The sequence below is a fragment of the Rissa tridactyla genome, chromosome 3 (assembly GCF_028500815.1).
Source record: "Rissa tridactyla isolate bRisTri1 chromosome 3, bRisTri1.patW.cur.20221130, whole genome shotgun sequence".
Classification (NCBI taxonomy): domain Eukaryota; kingdom Metazoa; phylum Chordata; class Aves; order Charadriiformes; family Laridae; genus Rissa; species Rissa tridactyla.
In genome coordinates, this window is record NC_071468.1 from 7,933,328 (window position 1) to 7,958,028 (window position 24,701).

At 41.0% G+C, this 24,701-nt stretch overlaps 1 protein-coding gene across 1 annotated transcript in view; it reads right to left on the minus strand.

Moving 5' to 3' along the window:
• EML6 (EMAP like 6) overlaps positions 1-24,226 on the minus strand; it is a 135,901-nt gene extending 111,675 nt beyond the window's left edge. Inside the window, exons 1-2 of the mRNA XM_054194466.1 lie at positions 23,977-24,226; positions 22,607-23,287 (exon numbers count right to left, since the gene is read on the minus strand). Of these exons, the coding sequence (XP_054050441.1) occupies positions 22,607-22,803 (197 nt within the window). The 5' untranslated portion in view covers positions 22,804-23,287; positions 23,977-24,226. The remainder of the gene's footprint in view (positions 1-22,606; positions 23,288-23,976) is intronic.
• Positions 24,227-24,701: the final 475 nt, after the last annotated feature.

The following is a 24,701-nucleotide window of genomic DNA, read 5'->3' on the forward strand; positions in this document are numbered from 1 at the left end:
CCAGGCTGAACAACCCCAACTCTCTCAGCCTGTCCTCAGCCCTCTGATCATCTTCACGGCCCTCCGCTGGACCTGTTCCAACACGTCCATGTCCTTCTTATGTTGGGGGCTCCAGCACTGGACACAGTATTGCAGGTGGGGTCTCACCAGAGCGCAGCAGAGGGGCAGAATCACCTCCCTGGACCTGCTGGCCGTACTTCTTTTGATGCAGCCCAGGATGCGGTTGGCTTTCTGGGCTGCAAGCGCGCATTGCTGGCTCATGTTGAGCTTTTCCTCAACCAACACCCCCAAGTCCTTCTCCTCAGGGCTGCTCTCAAGCCATTCCCTGCCCAACCTGTATTTGTGCCTGGGATTGCCCCAACCCAGGTGCAGGACCTTGCACTTGGCCTGGTTGAACTTCATGAGGTTCACATGGGCCCACCTCTCCAGCCTGTCCAGGTCCCTCTGGATGGCATCCCTTCCCTCCAGTGTGTCGACTGCACCACACAGCTTGGTGTCACCGGCAAACTTGCTGAGGGTGCGCTCAGTCTCACTGTCCATATTGTTGACAAAGACAAAAACGGTGCCAGTCCCAATACTGACCCCGGAGGAACGCTGCTTGTCACTGGTCTCCACTAGGACATCAAGCTGTCGACTGCAACTCCCTGAGTGTGACAATCCAGCCAATTCCTTTTCACCGAGTGGTCCCATCCATCAAATCCATGTCTCTCCAATTCAGAGATAAGGATATCGTGCAAGACAGCGTCAAATGCTTTGCACAAGTTCAGGCAGACGATATCAGTTACTCTTCCCTTACCCACCAACACTGTAACCCCATCATAGAAGGCCATCAAATTTGTCAGACACGAATTGCCCTTAGAGAAGCCATACTGTCTGCAACTGATCACCTCCTTATTTACTATATATTTGCTATCTATATATTCAGCTATTTTATACACATTGGGAACAAACCTAAATACCCCTTCAGACACAGTTCAACAGTGTTAAACAAAAAAAGAAAAACTGAAGATTGCCATACATTTTTCCAGCGATTCCTCATTTTAAAACCACCATCATATCTATATGGTAAGACTTGGAAAAGGATTCTTTGTACCGTTGCATTTAATCTCTTTACAGCTAATACGCACATTTGAGTCACAGTTCCTCCCAGCCAGATGGAAATAGCTTATTACTTAGGTTTCAGTTTAGTATTTTGGAAACAATCCCCCAAAAAAACAAAGTGCCTCCTTCAGGAGTGTTGTGGTTTAGCCTCAGAGGCAACCAAGAACCACGCGGCCGCTCTCTCAAACCACCCCAAACCCCCTAACCCCCCCCACCACAGCCGTGGGGGGAGAATCGGAAGAAAAAGGCAAAACCCATGGGTTGAGACAAAGGCAGTTTAACAGAACAGCGAAGGGAACACTAAGACAACAACAATGACACTGACAGAGGAAGGTACAAACACGATTATGGTACCACAGCTCACCGACCCCAAGCAGGGCCTTCCTGACCCCTCCCCCAGCAGCTCCCAGCTGCAGGCTGAGCGTGGCTCTCATGGCATGGAATACCTGCGTCCCTGCCAGAGCACGGGGAAAATCAACCCTATCCCTGCCAGAACCAGGACATGGAGAAACACTTCTATTGATGAACAAGGTAAACATTTCACTAGCTTCTGATACACAACTGAATTTAAGCTACACTGAAACTGCAAAAGACTGTGGACACGTATAGAAAATAAAAATATTAACAAATGGAGAAGATGTTCCATTATTTCTTTGTGTTTTATACTAGTCTGGGCAGTTTGGACAAAACAGTTCAGCCACCAAAGTGTGGGAGTGATTAATGACAATAGTTGCTGCCATGCTTCAGGAAAGCCATCTTTCCTGGAAGTCTGCATAATAGTACTGCATGCAAACAACTTTCAAAGGAAATTATTTTCAGAGATACTTACATTAAGTTTGTATGAGAGCAGAGATGATGAGAAAGGGAAATTATTACATTCTGATGGGCTTTATTTTACGTACTTCTACAAATGTGAAGATACTGAGACGCATAGCACGATCCTAAGAGCTTCTACAGTGACAGAGTTCTGGAGTGGCTGATAGTCCTGTATCCGTCTCGGCTTGTCACACCTCCAGGACCTCTAGTAGTGTGGCCTGACATGAATCTACCATCACGCCAGCATTCCTTCAAGAGAAGGTCTGCAAATTCTCAGATACATTTGTTAGCAATTTCCTGATTGGCTTTTGTTACTTAGAGTTGGATATTTAATTGTCAAGCCCTCGGCACCAACTGTGCTAATAGATATGTCTATACTAGCAAATTAACCACTGCCAGAACATGGACTCAACACTGACCCACTATCATCTATGCTCTTTAAATAGTAGCAGTATTGGCCTGTGGTATTTATTCTCAGACAATGCCTGGACAAGGTTTGTAAGAAAAAAAAAACACGGCATGGACATTTCCTATGTCCTGGACACTGTCACCCTCTTTTGAGGAAGAAAACCAGACAAGCGTATGAATGCAAGTTGTACCATGCTATTTGTTCTCAAGGCTGGAGAACCAAATGCCTTCACTGTTTTATTTAGAAGTAAAGTAGTAATCAGTTGTCCCATAGCCCAATGTTACTCCTGGCGTTGAAAGGTTACAAACAACTGAACCTCAGTTTAGAGATATAAATACTCTTGGCTATGTAAATCAGCATCTAACTCTCACAGATTTGGTGAAATGATGTAGATTCATAACGAATTATTGTTTTACCTAAGGGGTATCATCTTGTGTTGACTGAAAGGAACCAAAACATAAATATCTAGATTAACACAGACAGTGAAAATAGAACAAGCAAACAAAACGAAAGAAAAAAAAACAACAACAAAAAAGGATGCACACTGAACAAAATTAAGAGGAAATAAGACAGCAAGGAAACTTTCCACATATTAGTCAAAGAATGTCTCTGAGTTGGTTTAGAGAAGAGAGACCTTTAGCCAGCCTTTAGGGAGGTGACTATTGGGTCATCAGTCAAAGCAGATTGTTGCAGCTGCGTGGGAGTTTGATTGATAACTATGAAGTCATCTCCCTGAAGACTAGCCAAAAGCACTAATTTTTATGCACTGTCTCAGCTGAGCTTTCTTTTTACAACAATGTAAGAGGTATACATTTGAGAAAAAAAAAATTTAATCAAGAAGTATACTTTAATATAAATGAAGATTCTCATTAAGAAAAATAAAGATTAAATGCCTTACAACAAAATGATGTTCAAAACTTAAGATATGCTGCCAACTTTTTCTATGAACTAAATACCTCAGGGTTTTTTTACTGTTTCCTGAAACAGCTGATCAAAGACATATGGTAAAATTTTCAAAATATAGTAGGTAAAATATGTTGGCAGACTGTATGAACAATTGAGTCTCAGAAGTCCCATATCAGTGAGCAATCCAAGAACAAAATAGGAGAGAGACAAATATACTTTAGTGTCAGTTCCATCAAAGCTATTCCATTTGGGGTGGTGGATGCCAAAGGTAACAGGAAACTAGTTCTAGCTAACCGACTCAAGGCAGCCCAAAGAAAAACAGAAATATAACATGTTAGAAAGAATATGCTAACATTCCCACAGGAATAACCAGCACAGAAGATAACTCGAAATGACATGTGATCTTCTTCAGAAAGAAATGAAGAGCTAAAAATCACCATGATCCTCTGAGCAGAATGTAAAGTCTTATGCTCATGCCTTAAATTTATGTTGAAATATAGCAAAGCTCTTCTGTTTTTGATTTATAGAGGATGTATGCTATTGCCAATAAACTAAATTTGGACATGTTGTTACAAGCCACTAGATCACACCACAAAGAACAAATCATGGTTGCGACTATCACTTTTTTTTTGGTGATTATAACTTTTTTCTCTTTTTTTTTTTTTTAATTTCTATCATATACCAGCACCAAAAAATACCCTCCTGTCACAATGCAAGAGCTTATTTTTTTTTTTACTGGTAAGGTTTTCTAAGAGCCTAAAATTATGACACAATTCAGAAAAATCTGATTTGCCAATATTGAACTCCAGCTGCTTAGCAATTCCAGGTTTAAGTCCAGTACATTCGTAAACTGAATGAATGACAGCATCACTCTTCACTACTACCACAGTGACAGAAGGGAAAGTGTCCAGAAGTTAAAGGAGTAATCCAGGGGTGGCCACAATCAGTGTAAGTTCATTGTCAAGAGTTCTAATACTATTGAACTGAAATTATGGTGAAAAAGACTTTTTGGAAAGCTGAAGGGAGGCTCGTTTCCAAATTTGTTGCTGTACGAACACACATCTTTCTGGGAAAGACATATTCCTATGTATCTAGAGATAACTCACAATTGCATAGACTGTGGCTGTAATCAGCTCAATCATCCGTAAATTCAAAGCACGCAAGATGCTGTAACATGAAATAGAGGTGTGGGGCTTTTTTAATATTGAACATTTATGTTAAACATTTAGTCAACAATTCATTTGATGGCAAAATATATATCTTATTATATGTGTATATATTATATAATTATATAATAATTTTTATATACCTACACACACATATATGTGTGTGTGTCTGTGTGTGTGTATAAAAAAAATACATTAAAAAAAATAACAACACTATCCTCACAAATCAATGAGATGGATCACTACACAGACACTACAGCTCAACTGGTAGTAACCTGTGACAGCTGCAGAAAATGCTCAATTTCGAGGGAGTTAGGCTGATTAAATAGTTAGATCCGATATGGAGGAAGAAAGCAGGAAAAAAAACAACTGTGCAGTGCACTTAACTGTCATCATGCATAAAGTAATTCATACCAAACTAAATGACAAGGTAAAAGAACATTTACCTCTGGGCAGTAGGGAGTTGCATAGATTCAAAATGAAAAATAACGGATACCACAGGGAAAACGTGAAATGCAATACACTGGGTACAGAGCACATTCAGAATAATTCCATCAAATAACTATTTAATAGAGCAAGAAATGGTGCATTCTACAGAGCTGTCTTACCTAACAGCAGGGTATTCATACTTAATTTAATCTCTCCTCTGTTGAAAAACAAAACACTATGGTTATTCCGAATTTAAACTATTTTATGACCCATCACCAGGTCTAATAGTTAACTGAAATATAACTGTAAAACCATACTGATGTAGACACAAACTGCAAAACATTCCTTGCTCAGATAAACAGACACTGCTCTCTCAGCTCTCCTACAGAAAAATCATATTATATCTCACATTATGTCAACTCGCAGAGAAAAATACTATCTATTCTGGTTTAAAATAGCTTACACCCATCTTCTATGTAGATCTAAGATTTCTTCACACGATTAGTCACAATCCTGTATTCACCAGATTTTGGAAAGTGAATCTCTCCTAGCATGCTGATTTACAGAACTTGGAAGTCTGTTTCACTTGTTTTGAACTCGGTCTAACGAGCCCACTCTAAGAACAGCACAAGTCACACGCAAATAGAGTCGGTGCTATCATTGCTAGCAAACACATGAAGAGCTATATAACATAAAGATAGTTAAAACAGGAGTCTTTACGTATACCAGGATTCCTAGCATCTCTCACAATTGTTATGTTCATGACTGACACAGTCTAATTTGAATGACATTTCAGGCTGAAGATTTAAAGGAGAGAAGCTTCGTCATCAATATTAAAATCATGCCAGTCAGAGCCAGGTTCAATGTCCACTGAATCACAGAAATCTGCACAAAAATTTCAGCAGTTACATTAGTAAACTGTAAAAATTTTGGGAAAGCGTAAAGATTTTAGATTTCTTGTGTTAGTATTTTACAGTTAAAAGATATACATCCTCGTTCCCATCATAGTATGCAAATAAGCCCTGGAAATTCAAGTATCTTCTAAAAATTTTAGACATCAAAGATTAATTTACTTCCAAACTTTTAAAATGGTCCATCTGTGTTAATAGAACAATTCATATGTTAGCACATAAGGTAATGCCCACAGAGCCATCATGATAGCTGAAAAGGAAATTAGGACTGTGGTAACTCTACAGAAAGATAAGAGAAATAGCAAAAAACGAAGACAGAGTTTGGAAATTTAGCATGTCCTTTGAATCAGACAACTTCTCTTGTGTGCTGGCTACAAAATGGATAGTTGGAAAAAACTTATGAAGGGAAATCATTCAGTATCTCTATTCAAGATTATTGTAGGCAAGAAACTTGGTAGAGGTTTGAATTGCCTGCCTGGGAACGGTTCTCCTTTGACAACCAAATAAACTTAGGCTCCTAGCTTTAGTTTCTCAGGTAGCACTTAAGCTAGATAACTGAAAGAAACTACGTAAATAGTTGCCACAGTGTTCAAAGCCCACAGGCTAAATGCACAATCTGACTTAAGTTAAGTAATGTTGTCAGGATTGCTTTTCGGTTGCTTAAAAATTGTTATAAAATGTAAATGTAGTAATCTTCAAATAAAAAGTAAAGCCATGTAATTAAATTAATATTTTACATGAGCAACAGTAGATTAAATTTTCAGTATTAAATTTCTGAGGAACCAGAGTGTCATTGGAAGGGTTCCTTAATCTTCATATTCTAGGGAATGACTGATCGTGTATTTTGAAAAGATAGTAATAAACTGCTTCAGCTTATTTTTTTCTTCAGTAGAACTGGCTGCACTGGGCACCCTCCTAATACAGGACCCCCTCTATTATTCAAAACACATGTATCTCTTTATGCGATGCACAGTTATTAATTATCCACAGTTATTAATTTTACCTGTGTTTTAGCAGATGTGCAGCCAGTCACAGACACAAATAGGAAAGAGCAGGTGTTGTAAAGTTATCACATTATCAAAATCCATCAACTACTGTATTTGAGAGAGTTTACAGTTATCCAAAGAATGCCTTTTAAACTCTTTTTTTTTATACCAATACCAGGAGTTACATAAACAAACACAGAATTATGACTTTTTATGTGAGCATTATGACTTGTTCTCTTGTCTATTACTATTTCTCTTTTTCTCTTGATTTCTTAGCAAACTATTCAAAGTGGAGATTCCGAACCTGGAGTTCTGTGAAATCTCAGACAGCAGGTCTCATTGGAGACCTTTTTGCTGTATTTTTGGTTCAGTCCTGCAGTGGAGACTTCGGAGTTTCAATGCAATTACATAACGGCCCGGCAGCGTGTCGTTCAGCAGTTATAATCTGGTCTACTGCTTGTCATTTTCTAATACTCCGTTTTTTTCTAGCTTATGGATCCTTGATGTCATAGGGCTTTTGCCTTCTACATCACAGTAGGAGAGAAAGCAGGCTTCATACCACAACTGCCAGGTTCATCTGAAGAACGAAATACATCTTCCTCTTCATACCATCTTTCCACTTCTGCCTCAGTAGACAAAGCATTATGCTCCCCCCGTACACAGAGACGTGGATTTTGCTAATAGCATAAACTCAATTTAAGATTAGGGGAGTACTGTTTCAATAAAATGAGCTAATCAACTGCATTCCGTTTGGTTTAGCGGACTTCCAGATTTAACCATATGATGTCAGACAGCCAGGAGCGTGAAACAGAATCACAGAATGGTTCGGGTTGGAAGGGACCTTAAAGATCATCTATTTCCAACCCCCCTGCCCTGGGCAGGGACACCTCCCACTAGACCAGGCTGCTGAAAACCCCATCCAGCCTGGTCTTGAGCACCTCCAGGGATGGGGCATCCACAGCCTCCCTGGGCAACCTGTTACAGTGTCTCATCACACTCACAGTAAAGAATTTCTTCCTAATATCTAATCTAAATCTATCCTCCTTCAGTTTGCAACTGTTACCCCTTGTCCTATCACAGGTTTCCTCAGCAAAACATCCTCTCTCCATGAAAGAATTTTGAGAATGAAACTGCATCCATGCTAGACATTTATTAAAAAAAAAAATGTACCATGCCTAATTCTTCAGTATAAACCTAAGCTAAAAAATACAATGGACAAGCTCTCCAAAAACATATCCCATTCCTGGCATTTATTGTTAATGCAAGCCATAGATTTTCTGTACAATGCATAATATTATTATTTATAATTTCTCTGGTAATTCATTATCTATACTGCAATAAAAATTGTTAAAATGTACACTGACATTTACATTTATACAGTTTGGCGCAAGAATCAAAAACTGTAGGCACTGGTATATGTGCTTTTGAAGATTTATTATTCTAGAATTCTTGTCTATATCTACAGAGCAGACAATAAAACAATAGCTCATATTCTGCTATGAGCCTCGAGAGAGTACCAGCATTTATCAACTTATGGATTTTCTTATACATGAAGAGAGGAATTATTTTCCCTACATTCTACTATAACAATATTGCTGGCTGCTTATAACGACTCTTTATTGCCTCCTTCCTAGCTTTGTAATACAGCAGTGATGCCTCGGAGGTGAGTAACCAAAAATCAGTATGAGACCTCCAGTAGCGCAGTTAGTCGCAGGCGCTCCACTCGCTCTGCAAACAAAACTAAAACAATATGATATGCTTTCATACTGTATTTTATTTCTCTCTCCGACAAATTCATCTTAAAAGGAGAAAAACAACAAAATTTTCTAAATCTGAAAATGTGATAGAAACCCAGAGAAAAGTAAATATGAAAACGAAACAAACAAAAAATGCAACTGAATTTATGAAAGGTAATTTTTAAAAGGATATAAGGATAACTTAAAAGGATAAAGTAATAATTTTTAAAAGGCAGTAAGTCATTTTAGGCTGCCATACGGACTGGGACATTAATCATAAAATAAATATTTTAGTATCAAAAGTGATTTTGTTACTAGTTCATCTTCAGCTAAAATACCATTAATGGAAGCAGCGTTGTACAAGAGCAGCTAAGTAGCGTGCAATCTATAAGCAACAGGAATATCAGAATAGTCCAAAAACTGTATACCAGTGATATAAATTTGTGATATGAAGTGCATGGGGATATAAATTTGCTGCTCAATTAAACAGAATGCAACTGTGATAATTCAGTGCCTCTATACTCCTTCCAGTAATTAAAATGTACCTTGTAGTTGGCTACGTAAAATTGCAGATACAGGCCAATACATTTTGCTCACAGCAAAAAACGAAAGTTTTGATCCTATTCTATCTTGAAAAGCAAGTTTCATTAAAACGTCAGTATCTGGAGTTCATTATATCAAAAATCTTTAGCACCTCAGTTTTTCTTAAAACAATATTTACTCATTGTGTGTGTGTGTGTGCGTGCGCATGCTTTATTACTGTCTTTTAATTTTGTCCTTTGCATTACAGGGATTTATGATGGAGGTCACTGAACATTTTCTTGTCTTAGTTCCATTTCTGAATTAATAATTTCACTCAAACAGAAATATTAGCATGTACGGCAATAAAAAAAAACACAAACCAAAACAAAAACATTTAGCTAAACAAATTTAGCATCACAATCCTTAGTTCGTAAAGGTGTATGTAAGTTTTAAAGACCTACTGAAATCTACTTTAGCAAGGAATAAAGTACCTCCGCCAATCCATTGTGTAAGTTTAAACTAGAGACTATGGAGGATACTTGCATGGATTAATCTAGTTATCAAAATCCAATGGCTATAGTTATACAGTGTGGATTAAACTAGGCTACCTTTTTTCATCTGTTTCTCAAAATACATTTTATAACAGAAATGTAAAAGCCTTCACGCTTTTAGCTGGATTCCAAGTAATGATTTGCTACTGCCAATAATAAATGCACGCATCTGATACACGAGTCATCCTGCCTAGTCTCAAATTACAAAATAGTGTATTTTTAAATATGGCAATTACAGCTACCTCAGCTTTTCCAGACCTCTGTTGTCAAAAGAGGTGTACTCTTTAACATACTTTGCAACTACTGCCACTTTGTCAAAAACCAGCGTTCACTGTCAGTCTTGACTGCACCAACCTCACACCAAGTCAAAAAGAGACGTTAACGTTTAGAAGACCAAAATTGTAAATATCAAACCCATTTACACAGATCTATAGTATGACCTACCCGCTTGCTCTGAAGTTTCCAGCCTGAAATAAAGTATTTAGCACCTGCACAGCTGCTTCTTAGGAGAACTCTTCTGAACTGCTAACAATGCACCAGCAAAAATTTTGTTATTGAGTAGATTAAGTAGGTTTCACTTGGAACAAAGTGATAGCTGTTTAATATTCCTAAATTGAGAAAAAATCATGTGATCAGCATGCTGTCCAGAAGGTAACAAAATACAGAAACTAATGGCTAACACATAAGCCTTATTCCAAAATCACTTTGTTGTTCTTCACCTTAATCATCAAAACATTTTATGAATGCAGAAGGCTATCGGTGGCAAATTGGCTACTGGGCCAATTTAACAATATCCAGAGGTAAAGTTTACGCGTTGATGCATAGGAAATAGATACAAACTGCTTGATAGCCTCTTCATTACTGGTCTATCCGCTTAAGAATCTTAACTATCCTCGTCAGGGCTCCCAGCCCATTTTCCGTTTATCCCGAGGTCACTTATATAGTGGTCATATCTCAAACGATACATCATACAGGCTCCAGCAACGTTCACAAAGGCCAGCTTTAGTCTAGCAAGCTTCACCATCTCCCAGCTTCTCTCTGGCAGAGAGAAGGAAGCTCCTCTGAAGTGGGTGGAAGAGAGATGAGCCTAACGCAGATGTGCACATTTCTGAAAAAGCTGTTTTCCCTCCACCTAATAGAAGGGAAATAAAGAGAATTAGCTCTCCTGATTGAAACTGATTCTTTGTTAAATTTTTCTGTCTCGATATGAAATGGCAAATTTTCATTTGAAATTAATTTGAAATCTTCATAGAATAAACAACTTTAAAAAAAAAAAGAGGGAAATATTACACTGTATCCTGAATTCTTCAGAAGTTCAGCTCATATTGCGTGAAACTGTTATAAACACCCTTATTTTGCAATTAATATTTGCAAGTAATAAGTTACTACTAAAGACAGCGTAAGAGTATATGACACTTGCAGTGTTTATCTCTGCATAGGGAAGACAATTTCTGAAGATGACAAAGCAGACGTTTTGCATAAATACATGCCCAATTTTGATGTGGATGCATCAATATTAGAATGACTATATATAAACTCTATTACTAGTCAGCAACTCTCATGTAGGATTATCCCTTAAACATTCAGGTCTGTTGAAAATAACAGTGTCACTCAAAATTCCCAATAAAAAAAATCAGTAAAACCTTTTGTAACAAGGAGTGTTAGGCAACCAAAATAAAAGGGTTGCTATCTCTCTCTCAGAGTATAGTTTATTCCGTATTCTATTTTTATTACCATAGTTTCAGTGTATTACAATCCATCTGTCACAAAAGAAAGAACGGACTTAACGCCAGCATCAACAGAAATTACATCAGTAAGATACAATGTACCAAAGTTCATTATACTGTTAGACTGTTTAAAGAAACTTGATGTATTTTATATTAAAACTGCATTAGTACTCGCAAAACACCTCAGCAGTAATTCTAAAATCCGAATGTGTACAGCGACGCAACACATTTATTGAAATTTGGAATCAACAAGTCTGCGTGTGACTGCTGAGCTGATTCACTATGCTGTTAGTCCTGTCTGGTAAGCGCAAAAAAACTCAAGCGGTTGCAAAAGCAAATGTACAACATCATCTCCACTACGCAAAGTCACACAAATAGCAATGCCCCTTTGTTTCGGTTGACTAATGCCTCGTTATTAAGCTGTTCTTAACAACTCTCACAATTTTGTTCAGAATGTAAGATGGAAACGATGTGAAAACTAAAGCAGTAACTTTTATTTCCAGTATATACGCATAACATATTACAGCCCTTTCCCTGCAATACCAGACAAAAAGCACTGCGATGTTCCTCCCTGGATGCATCCAATGCTACCGTCCCTGAAGATGCAGCAGGGTTGAATGAGACGTTTCCTTCAGAGATCTCCTGGGTTGGTTCATTGTGTCAGTCTTCAAGACAGACATAAACATATGGTCTATACTTGGCCTGAAGTTCAGGCTTACCTAAAGCTTTGGAGGTCTCATTCCAAGCCTTTTATAAATACTACCTCTAAAGAAGAATTTAAATTCAAAATGTCTGTTAGGCAGAAACTCCAGACATGTTTCTACCCCAAGAACATTTAGTTATCTCATGAAAAACAAGCTGCTATTCCAAAGAAGTCTTTAAGTGGGGAAAATATGCATTTTTGCTGTTCACCAAAGCTCCTTAAAAAACTGAGCAGTAGGCAAGCGAGCAGAATACTTTTTTAAAGACCTTAAAATCCCTCATACTTTTCCAGAGAAGCATTCAAATACTTGGAGACATAGAAAGCATATGGATAAACTAGATTTGAAGGGGGGTGGGGACGGTACTGGGCTTGCTGGTGAGGTGCCAGGCCGTAGTTGCTGAGCACTTGTGGGGGAGTGTGCCAGTATTTCTGAGAGCCAGAAGGCACACCACATCTCAAGGGTCAAAACTACACACACAACTCCCTCTCTGAAATGCTTATACACCAATGCACGCAGCATGGGGAATAAGCAGGAAGAGCTGGAGATCTGTGTGCGGTCGCAGGGCCACGATCTCATTGCAATTACTGAGACGTGGTGGGACAGCTCGCATGACTGCAATGGTGTCATGGATGGCTACGTCCTTTTCAGGAAAGACAGACCAGTGAGGCGTGGTGGTGGAATTGCACTCTATGTGAGAGAGCATTTGGAATGCATCGAGCTCTCACTAGGGGCGGATGAAGAGAGGGTCGAGAGCTTATGGGTAAGGATTAAGGGGCAGGCAAATATGAGGGACACTGTTGTGGGTGTTTACTACAGGCCACCTGATCAGGATGGGGAAGCTGATGAGGCTTTCTACAGACAGCTGAAGGTAGCCTCGCACTCGCAGGCCTTGGTTCTCATGGGGGACTTCAGTCACCCTGATATCTGCTGGGAAGACCACACAGCCAGGCACGCACAGTCCAGGAGGCTCCTCCAGTGCATTGATGATAACTTTTTGACACAGGTGGTGCAGGAGCCAACAAGGAGAGGAGCACTCCTGGACCTGGTACTGACAAACACAGAGGGACTGGTGGAGGACATTAAGGTTGGGGGCACCCTAGGTTGCAGTGATCATGAAATGATAGAGTTCAGGATCATGGGTACTACGCACAAAAACCAAGAAGTAAAATTACAACCTTGGATTTCAGGAGGGCTAACTTCGACCTCTTCAAGAAACTGCTTGGAGAGATCCCGTGGGCTAGGGCTGCGGAAGGCAAAGGGGTTCAAGAAAGCTGGTTGGTATTCAAAGACCACTTTCTCCAAGCTCAGGATCGGTGCATCCCTAAGAGCAAGAAATCGGCTAAGGGACACAGGAGACCTGCATGGTTGAGCAGGGAGCTTCCGAAAAAGCTCAAGTGGAAGAAGGAAGTCTACAATAAGTGGAAGAAGGGACTGACCCCTTGGGAGGATTACAAGGATGCCTCCAGAGAGTGCACGGATGAAACAAGGAAAGCCAAGGCCGCCTTGGAATTAAACCTGGCAAGGGACGTCAAGCTCAACAGGAAGGGCTTCTACAAGTATACTGGAAGCAAAAGGAAGACGAGAGAAGTTGTGGGCCCACTGTTGAATGAAACAGGAGCCATGGTGACGGAGGATACAGAGAAGGCGGAGTTACTGAATGCCTTCTTTGCGTTGGCCTTTACTGCTCAGCCCAGCCCTCAGGAGTCCCAGGCATTGGGGGAAGTAACAGGGAAAGACGACCACTTCCCTTGGGCTGAGGAGGATTGAGTGAGGGATCAATTAAATATTCACAAGCCCATGGGGCCTGATGGGATGCACCTGAGAGTGCTGAGGGAGCTGGCAGAAGTCATTGCTGGGCCACTCTCCATCATCTTTGAAAGGTCCTGGAGAACAGGCGAGGTGCCTGAGGACTGGAGGAAAGCCAATGTCACTCCAGTCTTCAAAAAGGGCAAGAAGGAGGAGTCGGGGAACTACAGGCCAGTCAGCCTCACCTCCATCCCTGGAAAGATGATGGAACAGCTCATTCTGGGCGTCATCTCAAGGCATGTGGAGGAAAAGAAAGCTATCGGAAGTACTCAACATGGATTCACCAAGGGGAAATCATGCCTGACTAATCTGATAGCCTTCTATGATGGCATGACTGGATGGATAGATGAGGGGAGGGCAGTAGATGTGGTCTACCTTGACTTAAGCAAGGCATTCGACATGGTCTCCCACAGCATCCTCATAGGGAAGCTCAGGAAGAGTGGGCTTGATGAATGGACAGTAAGGTGGACAGATAACTGGTTGAAAGACAGAGCTCAGAGGGTCGTGATTAGGGGCACAGAGTCTAGTTGGAGGTCAGTGACGAGTGGTGTTCCACAGGGGTCAGTACTGGGTCCAGTCCTCTTCAACATTCATCAATGACCTGGATGGGGGGATAGAGTGCACCCTCAGCAAGCTTGCCATTGTCACAAAGCTGGGGGGGAGGTGGCTGACACACCGGAAGGCTGTGCCGCCATACAGAGAGACCCGGACAGGCTGGAGATCTGGGCAGAGAGATTCTATATGAATGACTAAAGTCATTGAGAATATTTCCTAGAAGTATTTACAGTACCTGAAAACTGTTCCAGCAGTTTATCCTTCTACAGAGATATATCAGAAGTATTGCTACAAATATTGCTGCACAGAATCACAGAATGGTAGGGTTGGAAGGGACCTCTGGAGACCATCTAGTTCAACCCCCCTGCCAGAGCAGGGTCATGTTAGAGCAGGTTGCACAGGAACACGTCCAGGAGGGTTTTGAATGTCTCCAGAGTTGGAGACTCCACCACCTCTCTGGGCAGCCTGTGCCAGTGTTCTGACACCCTCAAAGTAAAGAAGTTCCTCCCCATGTTTAGGTGGAACTTCCTATGCTCAAGTTTGTGCCCTTTACCTCTTGTCCTGTTCCCGGGCACCACTGAAAAGAGCCTGGCCCCATCCTCCTGACACCCACCCTTGAAGTATTTACAAGTGTTGATAAGGTCCCCCCTCAGCCGTCTTTTTTCCAGACTGGAGACCCAAATCCCTCAGCCTTTCTTCATAAGAGAGGTGTTCCAGTCCCCTCATCATCTTGGTAGCCCTTTGCTGCACCCTCTCCAGCAGTTCCCTGTCCTTCTTGAACCGGGGAGCCCAGAACTGGACACAGTACTCCAGGTGCGGCCTCACCAGGGCAGAGTAGAGGGGGAGGATGACCTCCCTCGACCTGCTGGCCACACTCTTCTTGATGCAGCCCAGGATGCCACTGGCCTTCTTGGCCACGAGGGCACATTGCTGGCTCATGGTCATCCTGTTGTCTACCAGGACTCCCAGGTCTCTTTCCACCAAGCTGCTCTTCAGCAGGTCAGCCCCCAACCTGGACTGGTGCATGGGGTTATTCCTCCCCAGCTGCAGCACCCTATACTTGCCCTTGTTGAATTTCATAAGGTTTCTTCTCTCCGCCCAACTCTCCAGCCTGTCCAGGTCTCTCTGTATGGCGGCACAGCCTTCCGGTGTGTCAGCCACCACCCCCAGCTTTGTGTCATCAGCAAACTTCATCAGCTGTATCAGCAAACTATCATCAGCTGCAGTTCCTTCTCACCTAAGACTTTTTTTTTTAAAATAAATAGTGATCTCCATCAAACTGAAAACCCTATTTCTGCTATAGTATCTATTTTGGAGTAGAGGAGCTTTCTTCTGCAATGCATTACAAAACCAGTAAACTCCCTTTTCCATTTTTACCAAAGGAAGTGCAGCCGTTGCATCCTTGAGGAAAAACCAAAGCACGGACTACAGCAACTTACACCTCCTCATCTGAAAAAATCTCAGTTGCCAGTCTGCGTGATGAAAATGCTGGAAGGACATTTGTAACCCCTACCAGACAAAGTTTTTTCTTGAGATACTCAGTTACAAACAAGTTAGCATGGGCAAAAGTATGAATTTTTAATACTAATTGCTGAAATAGATACTATTATTTTTCTATTAAGTGTTAAAGATGCAATTCTTTCAGCAAAAGCCTAATCAAGACTTAGAAGAAAGACAACAAGTAGCTGGAAATTGCCTAGATAAAACTATCTGGCATCCATTTAGTCAGTAAGAAATATAGTTATAATAGTTCACAGAGGTTGATCTCTTCTGTCCTACAAGATGCAGTTTATAAACTTCTGTAAAAATTAGAATTTGTTTACTTTTGCAGGAAGTTTTATAGTAGAAAATGGTAATACAAAACTGTCACATAAGTTTCCCCCCATTCTTCGAACTAAAAAGACAAACTGAAATTAAGGTTGTTCATATCAAAACATTTTCTATGAGTTTTCATCCTGTTAAACAGTGATTACGCACCACTAGCTGATGATTCCTAGTCATATTAAAATCAAACTGAAATAAAACAAAACAAGTAAAAGAGTTGCAGAGTTAATGCAGAGCAAATGCAAAAAAAAAAAGTTAAGCTTAGTTTATTTTTTTTAATATACTGTAAGCAGTGGGGAAAAAAGGTAAAATAACTCAACAGAGAAATCTCTAACTGCAAAATTCCAATATAGGACTAATGCATACCAAAAGCTTGATATTTAATACGCTGGATACTCAGTTCTCTGTGATGAGTTGCTTCACATAAATCCAATTAAAAATGTCATATATTACCTGATACAGACTTAAACATTTGACTTTTTTTCAGCTGTGAAAAGACAAAAACATAATAAAGATCCAGACATTTTCTACAGAGTGCTTCCCATTTTGTTGGACATGTTTTATTTCTTTTCCATTTTGACAATGAGTTAAATCAATCTGATTTAAACACTCAAAACTCCACTTGTGATTTTTAGTAATAAAAAAATCTTTTCACTTGTCCAAATAAGCAAGCGCGCTGTGACTGGACAAGCAATAAATCTTACTTATTGTTCTGCTACCATACCTGACACATCACTGGGATTTATATGGACTGATCTGTTTAAATACTGTAGTTAAATGATAGCAGTTCTCAGACATATTGCCACAAATGCCTACTGAGTTTCTCTGCATTTTAAACTGATCTGCGTATTTTTAAAATCACATTCAATAAGATACTGTAACTATATATTCCAACATGTCTGATGCATTAATATGGATATTTAAGAAACAAATATTAATAGCAGCTCATGCCCCAGTAAAGACTTAAAATCTCAATGCAGCACAGCAATCAAGCAGAGCAAAAAGAGTGGCCACCAGAACTTCATGAAATAAATGGCATTTCCCCCTGGGTTTTTTTGAGATTGAAAGCAAAAGAAACAATAAACTGATTAGATGAGTTTTTATGGGGGATTAATTTCTTTAATATGAAACTTCTTTAAGAACCTGTAGTCTCAAAACAGATCCCAAGGCATACTAAGATACACAGATCTCAGATTCTGCTTCACCCTAGCTGTTCCAAAGTCATGTCTTTGAAGTTTTAATGGCTCTGCATAGGAACTTGCATAGCATTTGCATAAGAAACAGGTCTGTAATTTCTGTTGCTGAAAATTTCGGATGGTTTCATTGCTATTTTGCTGTCTTTTAGGTCACTACATTTCAGCAGTCCTGCATGTGCACCTTCTGTGACTAAAGTCAAGTTTACCACAAGCTACAGACAGTACAGTCTTCTATGCACTTATGATAAGAAATAACCACAATAACTTGAACATCATTCTATAGCAAATAGGTACTGTCACTTACCATCCAAATGGTGGCAACTAAACATAAAATTGAAGTATTTTATATGCCTTCAAATAAGCACCACCCTATACATTTAAATAAAAATATTAAAGTACAATGTAGATATTTTAAATCTGGGGTTTTGATTTGCATACCTTTGCCACCAATTTACTTATTCCAAAATTACATTTACTACAGTCAACAATATATGACGTTGCTTCAAGCATCATATTTCTTTTTTCCCAACTGCAGAAAGATGAGAAAATGTGCAGTCATGTTCCAATACGCATCCTGTCTCCTGAAATAATCACTTTAAAGAACAAACCAGGCCTCTAGTCACTCTCACAGCCTAGTAAATCTCACCACCACTGGCACATCCACATTTTTAATCTCAATCTGTCAGCACAGTGGAACACACACACCAGCATACTTACAGCAATATTCTGATAAATCCGACATTGCTATTGCATTGTAAGCAGCCTTACATAAACGACATGCTTTGGTATCTATAGATAATAGGCTGGCTTTCCAGGCAACATGCCCAGGCAGTAAATACCGCAGAGAGACCTGAGAAAGGGAGCAGTCTCTTGTGGCACTCTGCCTCACAAATGACATGCTTGAAGGCAGGTGGAATGCAAAATGTGCTTTTGTAAATGCATAATACTACAACATATCAGATACAACAGGAAACTAGGATATATAAAAAGTGGAGGTGAAGCCTTCAATATGCTGTCAAAGGTGTTCTCTCAGTTAATTTTGACATATTCAGGAAAACTTCAGTACTGCAGAAATTCTTTGAAATGCAAGAACAGGGAGACATAACAACTTTATTACTACACCATCAGAAAAATTTCTCAAAGTTAAAAACCTCTGCTTACAAATGAATTCCGTAAAAACAAACAAAATCAACTGTATTTTAAATTACAATGAGAAGTATCTCAACCGATTATATTTTTATTTTCGCTGTTTTCTGTGGCAAGCTTTTTTGGCTTTCACATGCATACATTGCAGAAAAAAAATATAGGAAAGAACTGCCTCCAACATTCCATCAAGAAAAAAAAAAAGAGTGATCTAATTGCTTGCTGTTATACAAGTAATGCACAATACAAAAGTAAGAAAACCTTCTGTTCTTTTGAAAGTGTTCAATTACTGTCAAAACTAATGATCCAGTCTTGCAAGTGGTTACACTAAACATAAATCCTACACTTGTATGAATTTCACTGAAGGCAGTGATGCTGCAAGATTCTCATTAATACATTAACTAGCAGCCATTACAATTAGCTACTGCAAAAACTCACTTTTAAATTACTCACGAAGGAAAACAATCCCCATATGTTAATATTACAGCTCCTGAAACCTAATCCTGCACGGTACAAATAACTGAATTCAGCGAAAATCAGTTATGTGTGTAATGATATATCTACACAACTCTTTCTACATTAAAGTGTTGCAAAAGCTGCAACATTTTAATGTAGAAAGAGTTGCGGTAATAGCTATTACACGTTATCTGTGATGCTTCAGCTAGTTCACACTTCAAGAACAATCAAACGTAGAGCTACCATGCAAGACATTTCATGATCGCTTCATGGTGTGTAACACAGACCTTAGGGCAAACCACAGGGCTGACAGCTCAGAGAAAGGATGAGTATTCTGACCTTCACCACCCCTGAGCTGCTAGGCTGTATTCAATAATCGAAGGTTTCATTTTTTTTAAAAAAGACAGAGGGAGAAGAATAGGGTCTATTTCATGCTCTTTGATTATAAAGTAAACTTCATAAATGACGTGTCTTTTTAGTCTCCAAACAAAACGCATCGGTAGTTTTCAGAGACCAGAACTAACGCTATTCATTTCAACCACGTGTTGATTCTCTTTTATAATGACAGTACTTGTTAATCCATAGTATTAACTGTTCCACAGCTAAAGAACACGGCAGAAGAACCGCATTGTACAACTGGTCGTAACAAAAGAATCACAGAATACTTCAGTTTAGGAGGAGAGCTCTGGAGGTCACCCCATTCAATCCCTCCACAAAGCGGGGCTCACTTCAAAATTACATCAGGTAGTTCAGGACCTCGTCTCATCGTGAATTTAAAAGGAGGAAGAGCTTGGAAGCACAGCACCTTGTAGCGGCTTTGCACAGCAAACAGAACACTTCAGAGCTCACTTGTTCATACTCTGAACATCTGCCTTATTAGCCAAGTGCAGTATGTTAAGTTTCTTACACAAACAGAACTTATTTTTCAAATATGAATCTTGGAAAAAATGGCATATCTCCACTAATCCGATAGAGTCTGGTGTACTTTAGCTCAAACTAAATTCTGTCCAACCGCATTATCTTGATAGAAAACAAGAGGCAGAACTATTAAACTTACGAAAACACATTAAACATACACTTTTAAGCATCTAACCTTTTCACCAAGGACAAATACCCACTTTCATATACCTTTCACTTCAAGGTAATTTCAACCCTCTGAATCACGGGTTTATCAATATTTTTTTTCCACAAAATAGTATTCACTGAAACCTTCCAACACAGAAGGAGCTAACAGCAATCCTCAGAAGCTGATGATCTTCCCACTCCAAGGTCTTCCAGTCTTAGTGATTTTGCAGTATTTTCCAAAATCTGCAAGTTTTCTTTTTTTATTATTGTGTTTCCAATCTCTTCAGAAATTACAACCTGTTGGACTACAAATGTATGCCCTGCTGTTTAGAAGGTGATCTCAGGCAAGTAAACACTAACAAAACCAGAAAAATTGGGTAAGTACATTTATCCCATTCATCTCAATTGGATGACAGTTGTGAAGCCTAAAATGTGAGAATGTAAATTCCTGCATTTATTAGCCATATCAGTGACAACCACACAAGGAACCAAAAGCACTTACAGGGATGGGATATTACATCAATAAGGACTGCAAAGTGCCTCAAAAGCAAAGGAGGCAACTATTACTAGGTGCAACCAGAAGCATTTTGGAGATTCTCTGCTTATTTAAACCCCATGTGACAGCAACATTTCTCAGCCACTAGAAGCTGAAATTAACTGTTATTTGGATCCTGCTCATGCTTTCTGGACCCAAATGTTTCATCCTTTGTTCAGACTACATTTGTCCTACAGAATTCTGATTTTGTTGCAGATCAGAAACAAAACTCATCTTTCCAAAACTTTAGTCAGACATATAGTGAGTCCCTCAAAATACCTGCTAATTTGAACAGGTGGTCGCTAGTTTTCTTTAAAGAGCAGAACAGACATAGGCAGTGTCAAAATACCAATATCAGAGACTCAGAATCTTTCTATTCCCATTGTACATTCTAAATACGATGCTGACAAAAGCAGTCTCCTAACATGAGATGCCTTAAAACAAAGGGCACAGAAGCTGTGCAATACAGTTGGTTTTGGGAGGGAGGTTTTGTCAAGTATAATAAACAGGACAGTTTTTCCTCATCTGATGGAATATTAAGAAAAAAAAAAGAGAACCAAAGCATCACTGTCCAACCAAATACCAGTGGATATATGTAGTTGTGTCTTGACAAATTATATTTCTAGTATTTAATGAGAATTCAAATATAAACTCAGAAATATAGAACTCTGTACATGGATTACACTTCATACTTCATAGAGTATCAAAATTTTTGTCCATACAATAAGGAAAACTTCAGTTTCATGACACTCCACATGCATCTAAAATACTCATTCTTTTCTGAAGGATCTGAGCAGCAAAACGTCTATTTAAACAGCCTTTTGGAACTGATAATACCTTTGAAACCAGGATAAACTTTTATGCAGACCCACTGTAATTCATGAAATGCTACTGCTTTAACACATTATAAAGGAGAGGAGAAGAACGCTTCTAGGGTATACAGCAGCCAAAAGCTCTCACTGGGAAAAACGGATGGTTTTCTGTAAACAAGGCTCCAGAATGGTTACATGACAATTATGTGATTTTGCTACTGAGTGTCAAAACTCTAACTTCAGCAAATGTTTCCACAGTACTACCACACCACCAGTCACCCGGGACTATTCTGGTTTCACATCATCAAGAAAATGCTTCATTCATGCTGAATTAGGTGAAGAGGGAGGGCAGCAGTTAGCTGTGCTCAGAAGTATGTCATTACCATGCAACATCCTTTATAAGGATATTCTAGGTTCAGATTTCTGTCATGAAGTAGTAGAGACAACATTAATTTTCTGTTTTACTGATGTAAATTTCTGTATTTTTGACAGATTTTTTTTTAAAAGGCTACCTTGAACTCCATAACCACATTTTTATTCTGTTATTTTGTGAGGCACGGGAAAATTAATATTTCTGTAGGACAACATCATCAATTAAACCCACTTCTTAAGCAGTATTTGAAAGAAAGAGACAAAAATATTGGTCAGACGAGGCGCAAGACCTATGCTTCTGTAGCCATCTTGCACCAGCACACTTGGGATTTTTTTGGCTGCAGTACAAAATTTTGAGTGAAATTTTTCAGATGATATTAAAAAAAAAAAAAACAAAACCAAAAACAGTTTAACCTATACGCAAGAGTTATGGCACTCGTGTACTGGGATGTAGTGAATGTAAAGAAAGCTACACCTGCCTTCTAGAAGACATGAGAATTGGTGAGCGAGGGTCCCAGCTCTGGAAAGATCAAGGTGCTGGATCCACAATTTTGCAGCACTGTTGCACTAAAATATTCCCAGTGGGTTTCTGTACTGAAAGGAAGTGCTTTGCTTTTGGTGCAGTGCAATAGAAAACTTGCCTTCTCTCTTATTATTGCAACATTTTGAAGCTTTGCTACAAAAATAATAATAATCAACACTATGTAGAAACCCAGCCTTCACCCAGACTGCTGGTAACAAATCTGAGCTGCTTTAAAACGACAGGTACAAGCTGAGCTGTAAGAAGCAAGGAGGGGGGTATTCTGCCAGCCCTACATTCTCCTCCCTTCCCTCGAAACCCCACCCCACCCCACCACCAGAAAAGTCAGCCCCCTTACCTGATAATATCATCGTTGTGCCCGAGGAAGAATTTCTGGCTGTGCTCTCTGGTGTTATAAATCACGCCGACTCCAGCCACAAAGTAAACCACCTCTTTGCCTGCCGTGTAGTACAGGTTGTTGCGGCACTGGTGACCCCTGTACCCGTAAACCCACTCAAGACGGAGCTGGCATGCAGGAGCCGTCCGATCCGCCATGATAACCAATCCCCTCTCCCCACAAGCACACACAAAACCGAGCGCTGCCCCTCCTCCCCTTAACTCCTTCCCCTTGCAGGGTTTTCCCCTTTAAAACGTTAGTGATCCCTGCCCAGCTGCTGAAGCTTCAGGTGGCACTTTCAAGCGACGATCTTAAATGGAAACGCATTCGCGGATCAGGTCTGCTGCCGCTCTTACCGCTGCGCTGCCACCATAATCTGCTGCTGTTGCTTCCCAGGACGAGCAGCTGCCGCTTCCCTGCTGCTGCGTGACCCAGGCAACTTCTTGGGGGATATCACCAAAAACACACCTACGTAAGCTGCAGAGAGGGCTTTTTCTTTCCGAAGGCAAAATAGCTCCCAAGCATCAACACCGCCACTTGCCAAGGGCTCCCTGCAGCATCTCCTGTATTGCACCTTCTTGGCTTCCTGCAGAATGCTTCCTGGGTGCTCTTCTTTTTAAGATATATATCTTTGGGTCAAAACTGAAGGAGAGAAAAAAATAAAAACCCTGGTTTTGAATTGCATGGGTATTTAAAATGCAAAGGGACTACTTTTCTTGGGGGGGAGCACTGTTTGGACCCATGTTGTGGCTGTTCTAAGTGGTCTAGGGTCTTCTAAGCCTTTTCAGCAGGATCCAATGCTCGGAGTCTTTATGCGAGATACTGTTGAAAGAGAGGACTTGTATACAACATCCAGCATAAATATGGTAATATTACCCCATCTTTCCTTATCCCCAGCAACCCCAAACTTCCTCCTTTTGGAGTCTATGGCAACTATGCAATTAAAACAATTTTACCATCCCAATTAGCCGGGGGGGGGGGGGGGGGGGGGGAGCCTTGTGTTTTTGCTTTCTTTAATGTCATTCTTTAGAACGATATTCCCAAGGAACACACTTCCTTGCTTCTCTTCTGCTTTTTCCAAGGCAAGATTTGTATTGCCGTTTTCAGCCGAGCGTGGTTGCTGCATGTTGTTTGTGATAAGACATCCACCACTCTACAGGATCACTGAACAAGAGCCCAAACCCAGCCCCCCAGAAACTCGGCCACCACCGCAGCAAAGAGAACGCCGAAATCAGAGGAGCAAACCCGAAGACTCATTTAGTGGGCACAGTGCCAGATGGAAGGGAAGAATAAACTACCCGCTACCCTTTACCTTTCCCCACACAACACACCTTACATTCACTATCTGCCCAAACTGAAGAGCAGCGCGTTGACACCGGCTTACACAAACGGTTAAGCGCCGGTAGTGCTCCCCGGGACACAGGCAGTAGAACCCGCAAGCGATACGAACCGCCCTCAATGCATTGCGCTCCACGCTTGAAGCAAACCTTAGGGTAAAACCTGGCATCACACCCAAAGCAACAGCCTCCAGAGGGAGTATCGTCTCTCACGGCCCCCAGTCCCTATGGCGGTCTGCCTGGCGCTGCCCCGCAGGCGGGCTCGCCGGCCGCCGGAGCAACCTCCCCGCCGGGGCGGGTCGGGCGGGAGGCCTCCCGTGGAGGGCGGCCCTGCCTCCCCCGGGGCCGGGCACAGCCCTCTCTCCCCCTGGCACCCTGAGCGTGTGCGAGGGGCGGAGGCACGTCCCTCCCTCAGCGAGGTGGAGCCGGGGGCGGGGGAGGGGCGCGTAGCGGAGGCTCGGCTGGAGCAGCGGCTCCCTCGGCACACAACAGCAGCCCCTTTCCCCGTCCGCACCGGAGGAGGGAGACAGCGAAAAGGACAGCGTTCTCCCCGCGCCTCTGAATCCCGACCTCGGTTGGCGGCGGCTGCGCTCCGCCGTCCCGCCCCCGCCCCGACCCCCGCGGCGCCTCATGGGGACGCGAGTTCTAGCGGGCCGGCGCCCGCCGCGCGGTGAAGGCGGCAGCGGGCGGGAGGAGAACTACAATTCCCAGCGTGCCCT